The following is a 20,286-nucleotide window of genomic DNA, read 5'->3' as shown; positions in this document are numbered from 1 at the left end:
TTTTTTTTTTTTTTAAAGTTCTTACATCGGTTCAAACCTGAGAATGGAAACGCGAAGCATCGTTATCAGTTGACTTTGGGTCAGTTTTTGTAGAATCATGGAATTTTTAATTAGTGGTTCTCAAACTTTAATGTCTCTTTGACCTGCTACAGCGTGAATTGCTGGGTCGGGTCCTCAGAGTTTCTGAGTCAGGGGGTCGGGGAGGGCCTGAGAATTGGAATATTTCACAAGTCCTCAGGAGACGCGTCTGCTGCTGTTCTGGGGGTCGCCCTTGGAGAGCTCCGGTCCTGGGTCCCCCGTCTGTGGGCACAGGCCCCTGGAAGCCAGCCAGCTGCAGACTCACTGTGAGGTGTCACCCCAAGTGTGCACCAGCCTTGTTTGTACACTGAAATAAATTTACATAGATGCGAGGATGAGGAATAAAATGCGTTTCTAAGTTCAAATAACTCAGCGTTTTCCTCAGTCAGTAGGTCTGTAAGACCCCACTAGTTATTAGAAACCCCGATTCACCGATATTTCGAAGAGGATGCGAGTTAGACTCTGGCATCTGCAACATCATCCAAGTACGAAGGATGTTGAACTCTGAACTGGCTCTGCTTCCGGCCGTGTGGCCTGGAACAACTCGCGTGTCTAGAGAAAATATTTCAGTCTGTTTCCTCTTTGTAATGTGCCGGTATGATCTGCCCTGTTTCCCAGGACGGGCGAGGATTGCGTGACATGATATAGGATATTCACTGTGAGTGTGACATTACTGTAACCGTTCTAGGTTGTGGTCTTTGGCTTTGTCACACTCACCCTTACACGCTTCAATTAATATGATTTAAAAGCTGGAATAAGCAGACGCATTTTGCCCAGTTTTTACATGGCGGTGGGGAAACAGAGGGCCACTGTTATCTAAATAAACAAAAACATCCCGAAAGGTGAATTCTCATTTCGTGTGTCTTTTGCTTTTATTTTCAGGTTCATGTCATAAGGCCAGTTTTACCGAAGCTGAATGACCTGTTCGAAGGTGCAGTGTCACAGGAAGATCACGAAGGTTACTTTGATTTTGATTTTTTTATAGCATTTGTAGTTTTTTTTCCCCTTGCTTTCATGATTAACTCTTGTTCATTGTAGTGCTTGAAAAAACTGTAAAAGTGTAAAGAAGAACTCGCTGTTAATAACCTGCATTGAGTGTTCATGTTTTTTTTCTCAGTTAGCAGTGTAGCCAAGTGCACTCACCTGTATTAAATACTCTTTGAAAATACAATTTTAAATGGAAACATTTGATGGTAACGATGGTATATGCTACATTTTTAATAATGGCTCTTCGGTCTTGCGTATTTTATCTGTTTTCCGTTCTTATTCGCAATATATCTCTGTCATTGTTAGAATTACTTTTTTGAGCGTTTCAGTTCAGTATCTTAGACTTCTTAGGAAGAGAAAAGTCCAAGATATTATTTTATATATCGATTTTAAGCTCGTAATCAGTCCTGTATTATGAGAACTTTTTTAAGAGAAATAAAATGAAGCCGGAGCTTCCTGAAAGTATTTTATAAAATTAAGCTTAGATCAGTGAAACAGCTCAACGCAGGCTAACAGTGTTTTAGGTTTGTATAAATGATAAAATGCTGCATTATTGTGTTTACACATTAGAATTAAGCTAGGTAAATGGGTTTTTAGTGTCTGCTTTAGAAAATTACAACTTTAATAGTTTGACCCCGTAGGAGTTGAGCTTTCCTCGTTGATTGCTGTGGTTTTTTCTGATGCTCGGGGACTTTTCACAGACCGTAAGGCTCTGGTGCCCCACCTGGGGCTAGAATTTAATTGAATCCTGTTGTGACTTCACTTAGGCATTTACTAGTAAAATGATTCTCCTATTACTACATTTTGCCCACAGCTCTTGGCAAATCAAATCAAATAGTAGTGACAGGTTTTGAAAAATTGCCATCACCAAGGAATGGAGCAAGCATCTTGGTGTAAATTACAAATAATGGGCCAATTTATTTATGGACTGCGATGAGTTAAAAATGCTGATTTTTTTTCTCTAATAGAATTAAAGGATGTGTCAGAAGAGTTAAAATATACCTCTAAGGTACATCTTTATCCCGTTTTTTTCCTCAATTAGATATTTACTGAAAGATACTTAGTGTCCAGTATATGCTATACACTGGATAAAGTGAGACAGATGTACTGTTTTTCACTTGATTTTTGTCTGTTTTCCATGAAAACATAATTTTGATGATCAGGTCTACGCAGGCAGCAAACAGGCTGAAATGGGGTAGACAGTGGGGCCGCGCTGCGGAGAGTCAGGCAGGCCTTGGAAATGGCATCGGAGCTCAGAGTCAAGGGGACAGCACCGTGTGCAGCAGCCCCGGGACCGGGACGACCCGTGGGGCGCCGCGCGGGGGGTGGGGACCAGGCGAGGTGGGAGCAGTCGTCAGGGTCAGTTCGTCCTTCTTCTGGTTTTATCCTAAGAGCCCTGAGAAGCCATTTAAGGGTTCGAAGCAGAGGAGTGACAGTTTCACATGTCTGAAAAGTGGATTGACGTAGGTGGGGTGAGGGACGAATTGGTCGGCATCACCCCAGATCTGATGCCGCCCAGCGCGCCTGCGGGGGTAACATTTAATGCTGTACGTCGTAGTGGCCATAACCTTGCTTGCCATCTCTCTAAATAACACTCGGCGTGTGGCGTGTGGCATGCCGGCCCTGAGTTACTTTGGCCGCTCAGTAACCAAACACCTGGGATGTGGTTAGACACAAACTCGCTTTGTAGTGTAGCGAAGACGACGTGTGCGTGTGTGTGTGTGCGTGCGTGTGTGTGTGAGCGTGCCGTGAGGACCACATGTCAACCCGAGGTGTTTTTCCGCAGCATGCTGGCTCATCCACCCGTCTTGGCACATGTGTATTTATAAGAGAATGTTTGAAAGCGAAAATAAGATCCTGAGCAAGGAGGGCGTTCTGCATTTTCTGGAGCTGTTCGAGACGCAGCTGCTCCCGTTCTCACCGGAGGTTTCCGAGGTAACGCCGGCCGGTCTCCCCTGCCCCCTTCGTCGCAGGCGGGAGGTAAAGGCATTCGATGCCTCGCACGTGACCTTCAGAAACCCGTCAGAGGCCTCGACTGCTGCAGGCCGCGTCTTACAGCTTTGCGTTCAGCAGACCCTAGTTCTGTAAGCCCAGCTGTCGCGTTTGGACAGAACTCATGGCCTGTGGTCGTCCACGAGCTGCCCACGTCATTCCGCTCTGGATGGGGGGTCTGGGCTGTCGGTTTCTAAACAGCGTGACTCAAGGGTGGGAAAACGAGTAGAAGCTTCTCACCGATCTGCGTCACCGCCGTGGTCAGTGAGCCGACGTTCTCCGCCGTGCGAGCAGAGCTTGCCTTTGAGCTGCAGTGTTACTGTTACTACGTATGTGGAATACGTAATAGTGTAAATTATTTCATTGGCATCTCTACGTCCATTTGTCAGAAATCACACAAAGCAGAGACTGAGAATTATGCTGTGGTTTTAAGTTTCATGTGACAGTGCCACGCGAATCACATGGTCACTTTGGTTACTCATGTGGCTGTTGTGTCCAGGTGACCCAAGTGAGTTTCCCCGCTTGTCTGACCACGTGCCACAGCGTTTTCGCGTGTGTCGTTTTTCTGCATTCTTCTGGCCTTCCTGCACTTCTGTAAGCTTGGGCTTCTGGTCCGTGTCTGGTAATATTTTTGAAGATATAATTTTTCCCCTTTTATCTTCCAGGCATCGGGGCTTAAATTTCCTCTCGAGTATCTTTTTCTTTTTCCTCCGTTACTATCTTTATTTCCACCACGTGTTCCTTCTTTGGCTTCTTTCTTCCTTCTTGACCCGACATGCACTCTCTATACATTTTTATCAGGTGGGAAAATTCTGTGTTTTGTCCTTCTGGTGGAATCGAGGTGCTTCCAAGACTCACAGATTACCCAAGAGCATACGAGGTCAGCAGTGCTTACACCAGCCCTTGATGTGCGATTAAGGGCAAAGCTGAGTTTTCAAAGTTATAGTTACAACTGAACATCAAATCCTTTTTTTTTTTTCCCCAGTTTATTATCGGACCATTAATGGATGCACTTTCAGAGAGTTCTCTGTATAGCAGGTAAGCAAATGCGATGTCATTTAACAACAAGGCAGTAATGTGTGTGAGAGATATAAATTTAACACGTTTACAAAAAATGACAAAAAGACAGTGCGTTTGGTACGCGATACGTGTCGCCTGATGGACGTTCCCCTGACCTTGTCGCGCCGCCCCTCCTGTGTGTGTCGCTCTTCCTGCCTTTCTGCGGATAGTTGGATCAGGCATTCCTCCTTGTTTCCCCTCCTCCCTGGAGCCCTCCATCCTTCGTCGTCTGCAGGTGTGTCTTACCCAGCTTCCTTTCTCCCCTTCCTCCTCCTCTCTGCTCTCTGGAAACTGTGGTGACTTTAGCTAACCAGCTCTTTAAACTTTTTTTTTAATTTTTTTTTTTTGACTTATAGAAAAGTTGTGAGAATGATCCAAAGAATTCTTGTTTACATTTCCTTCACTCTCCCCAAAAGTTAATGTTTTAACACGTGTGCTTCATCGCCATCTCGCTCTGTGTGTGTGCATGTGTGTGTGCGTGAGTGTGTGTGTGTACACACACATCTATTTCTTAGCTGCTCTTGTGAGCAGACTTACTCATCTGTATCAATTTCAGGGTCTGTCCATCTGTCTGTCCATCCATCCATATTAAAACCTCGAGTTCTCGCTAATAGTCCAACACCACAGAACCTCCGCTTTCCACATCTGACGGTGGCAGCCGTTGTCCATAACACAGACGCCACCTTTACCCTTCGAGAGGTTGAGAGTGAGAAGAGGTTGTTGGTATTGTGCCATATCCTCATGTTTGGAGCATTATCTGTGCTCTTGACTTATATCTTCAAAAACTTCCTTGCTTTTGAAATTATGTTCTTTAACTTTGATTTACTAAATTTATACTTGCAAGTCTTCTGTTTGGTGTACCCCTGTACAGAAAAACCCACCGTCGGTTTTTGAAAAATGTTTACATTAGTCTGTGTTATGTTACTATTGAGCCCTATTCGATAAATCTTGAAAGCGTAGCAATGCTCGACTTACCAATTATTTTTAGTTTTCAGATAACTCACTATCGATAGGTTTCTGAAGCGATTAGACAGCTGCAGAGCAATAAAACCAACTTGATGCCTTTTTAAAAGAGTTGACAGACACATTTATTATGAAATGTATTCAGTTTTTCGGCACTTTGATGTGTTCAATTAACAGGTAATGTTTCTAGCAGAAGCATATAGCAGAAAAAAATGTGACTTTAGTGGATGTTGACAATTAAATGCTCCTTTAAGAAGTAACTTATGACTAATGTGTTTTTCTGTGAATGTTATTTAATACCTAAAGATTTAAGATCACTGAATTATGTATTGGAAATTATAAAATGTAACATAAAACTATCATTTTGAGAGTTTTAAAAAATGATACTGTTTAGCAAGATTCATATATTTGTGTCAGAGAAAGTGTCATAAAAAGGAAATTCATGCCAGCTCAGAACAGCATGTTATTAACACATGTCCATTTTCCTAGACGATCTTGACATTTCTGTGATCAGAAGGGTCCTCAAAATTTTACTGAAAAATAAAAAGCAGGTTCAGAAAAAGAAAATGGTCTTACTCTTTCATTGTTAAAAGTCTTTTGGGCCCTAGTTCCATTTAGTTTCAGTTTACTTATTGTAAGTAGATTTTAAATATTTTTTTTCCTCTTTGTAGGTCCCCAGGCCAGCTGATCGGAAGTGGTTCTCCATTGGGACTGAAATTACAGAAGTTTTTAGTTACTTATACTTCTCTCCTTCCAGAAGAAATAAAGAGTATGTGCAGTAAAGAGTTTTTTTAAAAAAAATTTATTAGCTTTAAAAATTTATTTTTAGTATTTTGGTCATAAGCCCCATCCTGTGACTATTATACTCAGTATTATCAAAATCGTTTCCTTTCTCCAGGACGTGTTGGAATGGTACAGGTTTCGGCCATAACTGAGTACGCGTTTCTGCTTTTGTACGTAACTTGTTACCTGTGTTGACATGAGTAGGCGGAAGTAATTTTAGAACGTGGGGCAGTTTGCCGTCTTTTTTAATTGTTTCTGTTCAGTTTCAAAAAATTGATAAAGTAGGTTGAAGAAAGAATCTGGGTTTGAGAAAAAGTCTTAAACAGAGTATCTACTGTGGCAAAGTTGTCCTTTTATAAATATCGACTTAGGAAGACAAAAAAGAAAAATATACTTGCTTTTTTCGTGAGACCTTTTGTATCCTAGAAATACTCACTTCTTCAGATTGGGAGTTTATTTTTCTTTCTGATGAGGTATATTGATCAGTGTTTTGTTTCCTGAGCAGCAGAAGGACTTCTAAGTCCTGTTTTTCACTCCTGGTTTTGTGAATTAGAAAGTGATCCTGTGTGTGAGAGGCCAGTGGTCTCCCTTGTCCACGGTTCTCGTGGTCTCAGTTGCCTGCAGTCACCCAAAAATATTAAATGGAAAATTCTAGAAATACACAATTCGAAAGATATTTCGAGAGACCACGTTCATATAACTTTTATTACAGTATATTGTTATAACTATTCTATTGTTGTTAATCTCGTACTGTGCCGAATTTATAAATTAAACTTTATCACAAGTGTGTACGTATAGGAAAAAGGCAGGATATATAGGGTTCGGTATGACTTGCGGTTTCAGGCTCCACTGGGGGTCTCGGAACCCACCTCGCCCCCCTGTGGATAAGAGGGCACGACCATATGTATTTTTTCTTTTGTATTTAATTTTTAAATAGGGTGAAATGGTACCTATTCAAAAGTCGGGAAAGGGAAAAATTATATACCACAACTTCAGATTTATAGAAAATTGATTTAATTACTTTCTTAAAAAAGATCGGTTAATGGAGAAGGTAACCACCGAGGCATTCTTGAGTTTGCTAATATTCGGAAGTTTACAGTAAGGGGATCGATTTGCCGACCAGATTTCCACGTCCCACGTCAGTAGCACAGTGTGACTGGCGCGGTGGTGGACAGCGCCCTGGACAGTGGACAGTGGGTGCCTGGGGACTGTGGCCGGGTGCCAGGCACGGCGTAGACACTTGTAAACATGTTGAGTGGCTTCGAAACAGAAGCCTGCCTGCTTCCATCGCCCTGCTGTCCGGAGTGGGGTGTTCCGCAGAAAAGTGGGAACTTACTTAGTCCAGCAGAAGGGAGGGCGAGAAAAATGCGCACGGTTCTTACTGTTTCTTGGATTTGCAGTCAGTACCTTAAGTGTATCTGGCTTTGTGCTAGGCACTTTGGAAGATCTAAAGTACGTGGGATACCCTTCCAGGAGCATCCAAGGATTTCTTAAAATTCTACAGTGATCTGAGGAAACACGTTTCACTGAGCGCATGAGTGGAAAGTCCTCAAGTCACACATTGGCAGAGAAAGCAGAATGGCTCGTCCTCCGTTTCTATCTCAAAATAGAAAAGTAAATTATAGGGATTAGGTCCAGGATAAGAAAGAAATAGCCCACGAGAAAGATCTAATGTCATTGTTTGCAGATACCAGAGGCTACTTACTATCAGCATTTTTTTTTTTTTTACCATTTTTAACATCTCCAACGGAAGAATGGCTTCTAACAGTTAAAAAATTTATTTTTTACTTTAAAAAATATATATAGCTTTACGGTTATTAGAATCTCTACAATAGAGTAGAATGTGTCCTTACTAAATGGGAATAAAATGGAAATAACGTTGATTTTTTTCAATAGCTTTATCGAGAGAGAATTCATGTAGCATGAAATTCACTCTTTTAAAGTGTTCTGCTCAGTGGTTTTACTATGTTCACAAAGCTGTACCAGCCGTCACCACTGATCCCAGAATGTTTTCATCGTCCCCAAAGGAAGCTCCAGGCTCAGCAGCCATCACTGCTCGTCCCCCGCCCCCAGCTCCCGTCCGACACCGATCTACTTTCCACAGATTTGCCTGCTGTAGACGTTTCCTGTGAATGGAATCGTGTGATGTGTGGCCTTTGATGTCTGGCTTTCAGCTAACGATGTTTTAAAGATGCGTCCGTGTCGTGGCATGAGGCACCGTCTCTTCTTCGTGGCTGACGGTGCTCACTGCATAGGTGTCGCACAGTTTACTTACCCGTCATCCGTTGGTAGGCGTCTAGATCGTTTCCACTTTTAACTGTCAAGAAAAACACCGCTGTGAATAGTCACATACAAGTTTTCACATGAACATGAGCTTTCACTTCCCTTGACTCTGTACCTAGGAGCAGAGGTGTCAGGTCACGTGGCAACTCTGTTTAACTTGTAGAGGCGCTACCAGGCTGGTGCACAGTGGCTGCACCGTGCGACGGTCCCACCAGCAGGGTGCGGGGCCCCCCGTTCCCCCATCCTGGCCAGCACTTGTCCCGGTCTGCCCTTTCGGTGGTAGCCGACCCAGTGCGTGTGAAGTCACCTCCTTGTGGCGTGTGATCTGCGTTTCTCTGCCTCATGTCTAGTGATGCTGAGCATCTTTTCATGTGCTGTTGGCAACAACTTATTTTAAAACTTTTTCTTTCAGGTGGCTTCCTGCTAAAGTTTATTCAGAAGATGACCAGTAGACATTGGTGTGCTGTTCCCATTTTGTTTCTGTCTAGGGCTTTGGCCAGCGTCCCAAAATGTAACGCCCTGGCTCGGGAGGGGCTTCTTGCCCTCAGGTAGTTTACCCTGTGTCTGCACATGTGGCCGCTTGTCAGTTTCGTTTTCCCCTCTGCTTTAATCTATACTGCGTGGTTTTAGTTAATACTGGCATCGGGATTTTTGAGCCGTTAATTTTATAAGAAAAACGTAAATTAAAAATGTTATTCATATGGTTGAACTTGTTTTGTTATGTGAATTACTAATTTAAAAATGTGGCATAATACATGCTAGTGGACCTTGACCACTTTGAGGCCAGTACTTTTTTTTTTATCATATTGCTGTGTAGGAAACTAGAGAGAAAATACCAGACAGTAATATTGATTACAGTATTCTTCAAAATGTAAGATTCTTATTTTAAAGTATTTTCATTCATAGTCTCATTATTTTTAAGAGATTTATTTCATATTAAATCGAGCTCTATTAGAGGCCTTACTGGAAGATCATAGCTTTGCAGTCCTGCTGGCAGTGGCTTTCTGCATTAGAAAATTGTAGGTAGCATAAATCGATGTGTCGGGGACCGTGGACGTGCGTTTTGTTTTTCGGCCTCAGGGATGTCCTTCAATGCACCCTGGTCACACACCAGATCCTGCTGCGGGGGGCGGCTCAGTGCTCTCTTCTGCAAGCGGCTATGAACTTGGTGGATGCGGTAAGTTCCTCTTTACTCGCGATGCTTCAGTTTGTGAGCTTCGGGCTTAGCGGGCGGGCGAGCAGACAGGAGTGACGGAGGCGGCCTGTGACGCTGTCGCGACTCGGGGGTTCCCACGTCCGACCGATGGGGCGGCTCGCTGTGCCGGAGGCGTCTGCACACTCCCTCTGGGAGTCTGTGACCAGCCTCAGTGACGGCCCTGGCACCGAGTCTGTACCGGGCTTCCCTGGGAGACGTTGCACGTGTGCCGGGGCCTGAGCACACGCTGGTGACACCGCTGGAGAGGACGCTCGGCAGCTTTCACCCGCATCCTCCGCGTTGCCCCATGCCTCCCAGTAACCCGACGTTCGGGGCCTATGGTCTCTGGTCTGTGTCTTTGCAGAGCCTGGTGACTGTGGAGCTGCGAAGGGCCGGGCTGGTGCACACTTTAGGCTTAGGGAGTCCCACGGTCGCTGTCACAGCCACTCAGAAGCAGCCACTGACAGTAGCTAAATAAACAGCGTGGCTGTGGTCCTGTCAAACTTCACTCACAAAACGGGCCTTGAGTGGATTCCCGACCCCGGCTTAGAGCGGATCTTCATTCAGGAATGAAAGACCTAGGTGGCCGTCTTAAGGCGGGGCGTCATTTGTGTGGCTTTGTGAAGTGATAAGTTATTTCTCATATAATTTTTTTGTTTTTGCTTTTCGATCAAGACTGCCTTGAGGAAGATAGATTTACAGTCTTTCATTTATATAATGTCTTGTTTGTAATCAGTACTTTATTTTAAAAATTGAATAACATCTTTAAAATGAGCTTTCTCTTGATCGAACTAATTTTATTTTAGATAGTATAGTACGTTGCTTTTACAGATTTTATTTTATTCAATTAAACATTTTTAAATGAGTAAATTTTAAAAACTACCTCCCACCAGGAGAAAGTGTCACTTTCCGACGTCTCAACTTTTCTCATGTCTCTGAGACAAGAGGAGTCCTTAGGACGGGGGACTTCACTGTGGACAGAGGTGAGATCGAAAATAGCTTAATGATAAGGGCTTTGTAAACTTTATGAAAAATTGTTTTCTAATTGAATTTATCACTAGCCATTTATGTAACATAACAATTGCTTTGTTATCTGTCAACAGAGATTTTAGGAAGTTGTCTGTCTGCTTCGAGCAGCGTAATGGTGCCACTGAGGCCCTCATGGGCGGGTGGGGGTGGTGACGGGGAAGTGTCGGGGGAGAGGCTGACCGCTCGGAGGAGGGGGCACGGCCAGTGGGCAGGTCGCAATGCTGGATGAGCTGTGCTAGGGGTGACGATGCTACACCGCTCAGGAAGTAACACAAACCTCCTCTCTCTCTGTTTCCTGTCAGTTCATGGCACTTTCGTCTGCCCCATTGCCCAAGCCTGGCATTTAGGTAATTCGTAGTTTTTCCTGACTTTATGCATCAAATTCATCGTGAAATCCTAAGTGTCTTTTGACCCCCTGCCCTTGTTCCAGCCCTTGCTGTGGTGGGCGCCCTTCCCCCCGTGTTGGTCACTGTCCCCAGCCCGCTGCCTCCCCCATGTCACCTCCTGCCCGTTAGTGCCCGCTTCCTCCCCATCCTCCGCATTGTATTTTTGTTGATTTCTGATTTGCTCTATAGCTTAGTGGTGTTTGAGGACAGAACCTTTTTTTTTTTTTTTTTGAATTTTGAATTTCTTTTTTATTTTGTGTTTTTCCAATGCCTAAGAGATCACTGAATCTAGGGATGTGAGTATTTTAGAAGGCAATTCTGGCTCTGTACATAGAAGCAAGAGAAATCAGTTTGGACTTCGTTAAAATATTCAAGTGGAAAATAACGAGGCCGCCAGTAGGGTGATGGCAGAGGGGTGAAGAAGGAGCAAATTGGGACCTTTGAAAAGTAGAATTTCATCCAATATTCTTGATCATCATCTAAGTATGTGGAATCTGAAAAATACGGGACCATATAAAGAAAATGAGCACCTGAGATGCCCACCACCCAACTAAATCCATCTTTTGTTTTAATTTTGAATTTTTTGAATATATAATTCTCATTCTTTCTCACTATATGGATATTTAAAATGATATATCAGTACACGTATTTTAAAACAATAAACATTGTTTCGAGTTTTATTTTTCATTTTCACATATACTCAACCATTTCAACAAGTCGCTAAATAATTCTCCAATCTATAGTGTTTAAAAATTCAGTTGATTAAATGTTTTAGAATTTATTTAATCAGTTCCTTTTGTTGGGCTTTTGTTTCAAAATTTATCATTTCATCTGTAAATATTTCAGTATGTACTGCTAAAAGATAAGGACTTTAAAAGGACCCCAAATTAAGCCCTTTTCGCACCTAAAAATGTTAACAGTAATTTCTCGATTTCGACCGTCCAGCGTCTGCGCTTCTCCAGACGCGTCTGTTTCTGTGTCTCCTGCATTTCGCCTGTTCCCACCTTCAGCTTGTTCTCGTATCCACGTAAGCTCTGTCCCTTGCTTTGGTGTGTGTGGCTCCTGAGTCGTGGTTCACCCCTCTGGGATTTTTGTGGTGTGTGGTGTGAGCTGCCAGGTTTAAATGAGAAAAAGTGTGTGAAACTTTCAGGCCGAGCTTCGCCCATGTCACGTGTCAGGATCTACGACGCGTTTCCGCTCCATCGATGAGCCAGACGTTTACTCGTTTTTGAGGCGCCAGCCCCTAGATTTCTTTATCTGTTCCACTTAATTTTTCAGTTCTCTAATTCTTTAACATCTGCCTTCATGTTTTTTCTCCTTCGAGCGCGTGTTGCTCATCTCTCTGTCTCGAATGTGTCTACTGAACACGCTTATGCGCCCGCCCCCTGCTGAGTGTTGGGAACACAGCGGTCAGCAAATAAACGTGGCCGCTATTCTTTATAGTCTGTGGTTCATGCTTGAACCCCAATTTTAATTCTCTTTGTTTGTTTAATAACAAAAGCACTTATTTAAGTACATGTAACAGCATAGATTCGGCTATATCTATAACTTCTGCTGTATAGTATAAATCTGTGATGTTGAATTACATAAAATCGTTTTATTTAGTCGATATTAATTTATAGAAATGGCTATTTCACATAGCTCAACCTAAACGATTTTTTTAAATTAATTTGCTTTCTAGAGCAGTTTTGGGTTTACAGAAAAAATTGCACAGGAAGTGCAGAGAATTTCCATAAACCCCCTCAGCACTCCCCTCTCCCCCCGGGGCTGCCCGGTACCAGCGGTCGGCATCAGCACAGTGCGCTTGTTACAACTGAAGCATCATTAACTAACGCTCACAGATGCGTCGGGGTTCACTCTTGTGCTGTGTGTTCTGTGGGCTTTGACAAGTGCATATGACGTGTATCCACCATCACTGTACCGTACAGAGGAGTTTCACTGCCCTAAGAGTCCCGTGTTCCACCCATTCACCCCATCTTCTCCGCCCACCCCAAGCCCCTGGCAGCCACTGATGCTTTCCCTGCCTCTGGAGTTTTGCTTTTTCCAGAATGTCGTATCGTTGGAGTCTATACGACATTATATACGCTTCACACACTATGAGGCCTTTTCTTTCTCTAAGTAATTTCCATTTAAGGTTCTTCCATGTCTTTCCATGGCTAGGTAGCTCATTTCTTTTTATCGCTGAAGAATATTCCATTGTCCGATGGACCAGTTTATGTCTCCATCACCTACTAAAGGATAGAGCTGCCGTAAAACTTTTACTCACTTGAGTAAATACCAGGGAGCCTGGCTGCTGGATCGTATGGTCAGAGTATGTTTAGTCTTTTAAGAAACCACCTACCGGTCTTCCGAAGTGTGTGTCCCGTTGTGCTCTCTCCCGCCAGCAGGGGGCTGCACGTCCTCACTCGGCGAGGCCGGGGTCCTGCATTTTAGCTGTGCCATTCGGTGTGTAGTGGAGGTTGCTTTAATTATTAAGTCATCTCATGACATAGGATGTTGAGCATCTTCTCATATGCCGTTTGCTGTCTACATACTGTATCTTCTTTGGCGAAACGTTTGTTCAGATGTTTTGGATTCCAGCCCTTTATCAGATGTGTTTTTTGCAGATATTTTTCTCTCAGTCTTTGGCTTGTCTTCTCATTCTCTTGACAATGTCCAAATAGACTTTTGAGACTTGTATTTTGATGGGAAACCAAGGGAACCTGTGTACTCGAGACTGCTAGTTAGATGCCATTTAAACCCTGAGTCTGACACGAAGACACTTCGAAGGGAACTATTCTGAATTTTGTGACAGGTTCGATAGAGGGAAAGAATCAAATATGAATTTGAGTTTAGTTCAGTAATTTTGTGATTATAGGATTGTGCTTATAGAAATAGAAGATTTGGAAAATCTCATACATTTTATAGCAATAATCGAGAAACTTCGGCCGGCCAGTTTGAGAGGAGTGTAAAGGGAAGTGTGTACTTTGGAAAGATACGTATTAGCTGACCTCACTGTTAGGTCGCGGTTTGAGATCTCGGCTTGATAAAGACGGCGGTGGTGGCGAACGGCCCGTAAGTTGGTTCCTGCGGGTTGGCAGTTCTAGTCGAGACTCAGTCATTCACTCATTCGTCAGTTTGTCTTTGGTCAAGTGACGTGTTGTTATTTTGTTCATTTTTATTATTTTGTCTCACATATAATTTTGGATGACCTTAATGGATGGAATTTATTTTTTTAATTCTTACCTTTTAGGAAGATAAGAACTGTTTACTTCATATTTAAATTCATTATTGAATTTGTAGTTTAAGAGGTAATTATGAAAAGAAAATTGAGAACACAGATTTCAAAACAATTCAGAGGTACATGCAATCAAAGATTAATTCTGTGAAGTTCTGTGACTTAGTTTTGCAAATCTTCTAAAAAATATGGACAAGGACTAGGACAGCATTTCTCTTAATATGTTTTAAAATGCGTGTATGATAGAAAATAAACTTGTGAGGAGTGTAGGAACTTTAATTATAACTTACATTTCAAATTCGACATCCAAAGATAAACATATCCTCGTTTTAATATGTGAAGCTGGAATGAGTTTTAATTTAAGGTTGTAATTTCTTTTGCATAATGTGTTATTTTTCACAGAGATGTTCTTTAGAATACCTTATCAAAATGCGCATTTTATATTTGGTACTTTAGAAATTCTTGCCCGTTCATAAAATCTTGAATAGAGATTAGAAAACACACCCAGTCACACTCACTAATTCACACACACTCATTCACACACACACTTTTCAGCACTGTGTGAAACTAAGTCACGACAGTAAATGTTTTATTTATAATGTTCAATCATTTACATTTAGTTTATTGTGCAAGACAGAAAATTAGCTTTGGGAAATAGAAACCCTTTGTTCAGTAGGTTTTTTAAAATAAGGTGATAACTGTTTTCTTTTCTAGCTCTGCGACTGGCTGCGTGTTAACGAAACCTGTTTTGGGCGCTCCGCTGCTCGTAGCCCCGTGGGGCTTCAGGAGCCAGTCTCCTTGAATGCTTACGTGAAGACCCTAGTTCAAGAGTACGTTAAGTCTCCTGCTTGGGAAAGTAAGTCTGAAGTCATTTTTCTGGATCGATGTCACCAAAGTGTTTTTGAAGAAGTTTTAACTAGTTTTCAGGTTAGGAGACGGGCTTCACCAGGTATGTGTGCCCGTCGGCTGCCGCCAGATGCGTTGTGGCCACGTTCGGTGACTGACGGGGTGTGACAGTGCTGCCTCTAACTCACCCTTCATCGGCTCTGGGATTTGCGATTTAAACTGCTTCGTGTGCTTTGAGAAGCTAATAAGTGGCCAGAGTGGGAGTTGGACACAAACAAATCTGTTAATTTATTCCGCAGTTACCAGATCTTTTTGGGCTAGATATTGCGGATGTGTTTTTGGAGCCTCTGAAGTGGAAATGTTTTGTAGATGAATCTGTTCTTTTTTTGTTTGTTTGTTTTCAGAGCATTACATTTAATGTGAACTGATTATGAAAAGTGATTTTCGAGAAAAATTATGTTCGAAAGGATGGTTTTATTAGTTTTTCTTTTTGCCAGATACTGGGCAGAGGTCAGTCTTGCAGCTTCTTTGGGGAAATGCGTAAGACTCAGGAAGAACCAGTGGCAGATTCATTAACTAAGATTCTTTCTACATCTCTAATGCTTCCCCTTCATTAAAGTCATTAGTGAGCATTTGAGTAAGTCGCATCTTTGAATTTAACGTGTCTTAAATTTCCCAGCTTGGTCTCAGACCAGGGCTTTTTCTTTTCCTGATCTCTGCGATCTAATCATGGGATAGCTCTTAGGCGATCAGATAAGCACCCTCCCAAACACGTGAGCTGCCTGCTCTTGCTCCTTAGAACTTCTCTCTCTCTTGTGTTTTAGTCTCTCTGTTGTCTAGTAATTTTCTGTGCTGTTACTTGGAAGATTCTTTCGTTAGGCCTAGAAAAGTAAATAAATTTTAGTCCCTACCAGAGTAAACAGATTAAAACCCCTAAAATAGTTTGCCTTACAATTCAGAGTATAAAACAGCATCAGATCTGATTAAATATTCACAATTGGATGAAATGAGATTTTTAGTTTCTTCTTTAACATTTCTAGGACTTAAAATATACTGTTTAATATGCTATTTTAAGTTTTTAAAAAGTGGATTTTAAGTGCAAAGGAAGTATTCATATGTATGTGTGTTTGATGTTTTGACTTTTAATGCCCTTGTCTAAGTGCATTTATAAAATTTTAGTTTAGTTATCAATTACTAGGCTTTTTTTCAGGATGTCATTAAATTCCAAAGCAAGCACTATTTGAGTTTTCAAGCATAAAATACATATACTAGTCAAATTTGTTTTTATGGAAAGACTCATCTGTCAAAACACTATTTTCAATCAGTTTATACATCTGAAATAGCCTTTTCTTTGAGTTTTGACATAGCATAGGTAGATTTTAAACTATTCAGCAAACATTGATCATATGTTTTCTTTTAATTTATTGGGGTGACATTGGTTAATAAAATTATATAGGTTGTAAGTATGCAATTCTGTAATACGTCACCTACATGTCGTATCGTGTGTTTACCACCCAGAGTTAAGTCTCTCTCTGTCACCTGCGTTTGGCCCCCTTGGACCATGTGTTTTTCAGTGTCAGGCATGGGAGTTACAGAGACAGATGACGCGCTCCCTGCCCACAGAGACGGGTGTCGTCTAGCAAGGGGGTCGCCCAGGGAGCAGGTGACCCCAGTGCGGGGCCTGCAGGAGATGGCACTGGCGGGGAGCTCGTGTGAGCAGCACTGTCCAGGCAGGCCAACCGGGGTGGGGGAGGTCACCTGATGGTGACACCTGATGAGTGGATAGGGATGAATGTGAAAAGTGGGACAGCGGACCCCGTGAGGCTTGGGTGTTCCTGCTCCCGGGGAGCTGAGGGAGGGCGGCATCCCCGCCTGTCTCCGGCATGGCCCCCAGGTGGGAACGGTAAGAGATGAGGATGGATGGGAAATAGGTGTATGCGTGCATGTCACATCTGCGACACACAATGACAAAGCGACAAGGAAAACCACACAAAACCAACATCGCCAGACGTGGTGAAGAGCTTCGGAGCTCGGGAAGGTCCGCGAGGGCTGCTCAGGGCTCGGGAGGGCTGCGACCTCACAGATTGCTCCTCCCTCCTTTGAGGACAGGCGGAGCCCGGCGGTGTCGCGGGTTTGGTTCCAGGCCCCCGCAGTAAAGCGAGCCCCAGAACCTCTGGGCTCCCGGGGCGCGTGGGAGTCAGGATTCACTGCACCGCAGGCTGTCGAGGGCGCCATAGCACCATGTCTGAAAAACGTACCTGCCTTAATAAGTATTTCATTGCTAGACAGTGCCGACCGTCATCTGAGCCTTCAGGTCCTAACCTTTCCGCCGGCGGGGGGTCCGGCCTCGATGCGGATGGCTGCTGAAGGCCGGGCGGCTGTGGCATTTTCTCGGAGTACGATGACGTTTGCCACACTGATCGACTCTTCCTTTCACGAGCGACTTCTCTGTAGCACACGATGCTGTAGTGACATACCATGAGTGATGGCGTTTCGCTCACAGGACTTCTTCAGAACTGGGGTCGAGTCAGCCCTCTCGAACCCTGCCGCTGCGGTGTCGACCACGTCTGTGTCACAGTCTGAACCCTTCGTCACCGCATGGGTCTTCACGGCGTCTCCACCAGGCCTGGGTCCCTCAGGAAGTCGCTTTCTTGGCTCCTCCACAGGAAGCAGCTCCCCTTAGTCCTCTAGCTCTTTCCACCACGTCCGCGGTTACTTCCTCCACGCCACCTTGACCCCCTCAGAGTCATGCGCGAGGGTTAGAATCTTCTTCCAGACTCCTGTGAATCTTGACATTTGACCTCTTCCTGTGACTCTTAATGACATCTGTGGCGGTGAACCCGTTAAGAAGGGTTTCAGTTTGCTTTGCCCAGATCCGTCAGAGGAATCAATCACTAGCTATGGCAGCCATGTAACCGTATGAGATATTTCTTAAGTAACAGGACGCGAGAGTTGGAGTGTCTCCTTGATCCGGGGGCTGCCGGGTGGATGTTGCGTTTGCAGGCACTGTCCTTTCCCATCGGGGCTCCGGGGTGACCAGGTGCATTTGTCAGTGAGGAGGGATGTTTTGAAAGGAACCTTTTTCTGAGCAGCAGGTCTTGACAGTGGGTTTGACACACTCAGTAAACCACGTTGTAAGCAGACGTGCTGTCTGTCATCCAGGCTTTGTCGTTCCGTTCATACAGCACCGGCAGAGTGGATTTAGCATAGTTCGTAAGGCCCCACGGTTTTCCGAATGGTAAGTGACATTGGCTTCAGCTTAAAGTCACCAGCTGCATTAGCCCCTAACAAGAGAGTCGGCCCGTCCTTTGAAGCTTTGAAGCCTGGCTCTGACTTCTCTCCGGCTGCGAAGGTCCTGGGTGGTGGCATCTTCCAGCGAGAGGCCGTTCCTTCCGCAGAGAGTCCGTTCAGTGCAGCCGCCTTCGTTATCTCAGCGGGGCCTGCCGAGGGCCTGCTGCGGCCTCACCGTGCAGAGACAGCTTCCATGATGGAGACGGCTTCTCCCTAAAGGTGAACCAGCCTCTGCCGGCCTCTGACTTTCCGTCTGCAGCTCCCTCTCAGCTGTCACAGAATCGGAGGCTGAGGGCCTTGCTCTGGATTGGGCTGTGGCGTAGGGGAGGGTCGTGGCTGGTTTGACCTTCCCTCCAGACCCCTGGAGCTCTCCACGTCAGCGGTGGAGCCGTCGTGCTTGTCATCCATGCGTGCGTGGGACGAGCACTTCGGTTTCCTTCACGACCTCTTCGCGTTCACAGCTTGGCTGTTGGTGCCAGAGGGGTAGCTTTCGGGGTGTCGACACGCCCCCCTCCCCGAGCTTCGTCCTCCTAGTGTTGACTTAAAGTGAGAGATGTGCGACTCTTCCTTCCACAGGAAAACCCAGAGGCCACGGAGGGTTCTGCCTGGGCCTCGTGTCGATGCGGTTGTGTCTCGTGGAGCAGTCAGGGCACAGCGGTTAGTGAGCTTGCCGTCCTACGGGGGCGCAGTTCGTGGTGCCCCCCAAAGATTACCATCGTAACGTCAGTGATCGCTGGGCACAGGCCACCAGAACAAATACAGTAATGACGAAAGAGTCTGAAATGTGAGAGTTACCGTAATGTGACAGACAGTAATGTGACAGACACAGACACAGTGAGCAAACGCCGTTGGAAAATGGCCCCAGTGGACTTGCCCAGCGCAGGGCGCCCCTGACCTCCAAACATGACGTCCGTGGAGCGCGGTAAAGCACCTGCCTGTGCCCTGCGCCCCCTCCCTGTCGCTGCGGCCGCCTCCTGCCGTCGGGAAAGGCAAGGCCCTGACGGGGCCGCACGGCCTGGCCCACCTGTTTCTGTGTCCTCGTCTTTGTCATTCCCTCCTGCCGTGGGCCCGGCCGCACGGCCCCCGTCCGTTTCCTGGAAGGTGGCAGCTCCCTCCTGCCAGACGGCCGGAGGAGCTGCTGCTCTGGCCGGGAGGTCCTGCCCCCCGCCCCCCGCCTCTATGCTCCGCCGGCGGCGTTTCTCAGGGGCTTTCTCTTACGCCCCCGACGGTGGACCGTTCTCCGTTCCTCGCATGTTCTCCGAGGAACGCGCTGCGATTTCCGCGGCTCAGGAGCCGTGTCTGTCACCGGGGTCGGCGTGCGGTGGGCGCTGGGCACACGGGGCTTGGTTCCTGCTGGCGTTTAAGCGTGTGTGGCCACGAGCCGTCTCATCAGCCGCGGTGCGGTCATCAGTGCCGATGAGACACAGTTTAGCTGTTTTGCTCTGAAGCGTCATCTCTCATGGGTTTTGTGACGCTTCGCAAACCTGTCGTTTAAGCTGGAGAAGACTGTGGGGTGCCCGACGGGTGCGAAGCCCAGCTTGTGGCTCTGATGGTCTTGCTGGCTGTGGACGTGGAAGGGATGAGGAGCCGTCACAGGTAAGCGTTTCTGAACTTGGAAACAAACTCTCAGCAGAAAAACCGTGCTGCTCAGATTTCTGGTGCACGATCAGACGTTTCCACGACTGGCGTGGAACCGATCACAGAGCATTAAAGGAGAGAGGTAGAACGTTGGCCACGCACCGCAGAAATATTTAAACTTCACAGTAAATTAGTAGTAATAAGAACCTTGCACGGTGGAAAGTTAAACTGTTAGAGAAAGCTTTAAAAAATTATATACAGTAATCACTGGTTTATATAAGAATATTACCAAAATGGGTTATCAGATTCTAGCGTAAGGTTAGGTAAAGAAATTTACTGGATTGAAAGGTAATAAGATAAAAACAATCTCATTTATATTTTGAGAATATAAGCAGAACAGCTCTCTCAGGTTATAGTCGTTGCAAAAAGGAGCTTTATTAGGTACCTTTGCATATGCAGGTAATTCGATTAGCAAATCTCTTCTAGACAGACTTAGTACTAAGGTTGGATAAAGAAGTTTTTCATAAGTCCTTGACTCTTTGCATTTTTTGTTAACATGTTTCATCTCCTTGACTAGCAGTTGTTTGGGTTATTTTTTT

General features: G+C 44.8%; 1 protein-coding gene across 1 annotated transcript in view; it reads left to right on the top strand.

Annotated features, from left to right (window-relative positions):
• Positions 1-924: 924 nt before the first annotated feature.
• The window catches only part of TARBP1 (TAR (HIV-1) RNA binding protein 1), a gene marked incomplete at both ends in the record, with an annotated part of 60,335 nt that continues 40,973 nt past the window's right edge, over positions 925-20,286 (top strand). The window contains 9 exons of the mRNA XM_023519777.1: positions 925-1,036; positions 2,852-3,000; positions 4,043-4,095; positions 5,751-5,848; positions 8,558-8,693; positions 9,226-9,322; positions 10,234-10,323; positions 14,687-14,828; positions 19,606-19,705. Coding sequence (XP_023375545.1) covers positions 925-1,036; positions 2,852-3,000; positions 4,043-4,095; positions 5,751-5,848; positions 8,558-8,693; positions 9,226-9,322; positions 10,234-10,323; positions 14,687-14,828; positions 19,606-19,705 — 977 coding nt within the window. The remainder of the gene's footprint in view (positions 1,037-2,851; positions 3,001-4,042; positions 4,096-5,750; positions 5,849-8,557; positions 8,694-9,225; positions 9,323-10,233; positions 10,324-14,686; positions 14,829-19,605; positions 19,706-20,286) is intronic.

This window comes from Pteropus vampyrus, unplaced genomic scaffold (assembly GCF_000151845.1).
Source record: "Pteropus vampyrus isolate Shadow unplaced genomic scaffold, Pvam_2.0 Scaffold237, whole genome shotgun sequence".
NCBI classification, from domain to species: Eukaryota; Metazoa; Chordata; class Mammalia; order Chiroptera; family Pteropodidae; genus Pteropus; species Pteropus vampyrus.
Note: the sequence above shows the minus strand (reverse complement) of the source record. Positions and strands in the feature narration are given on the sequence as shown.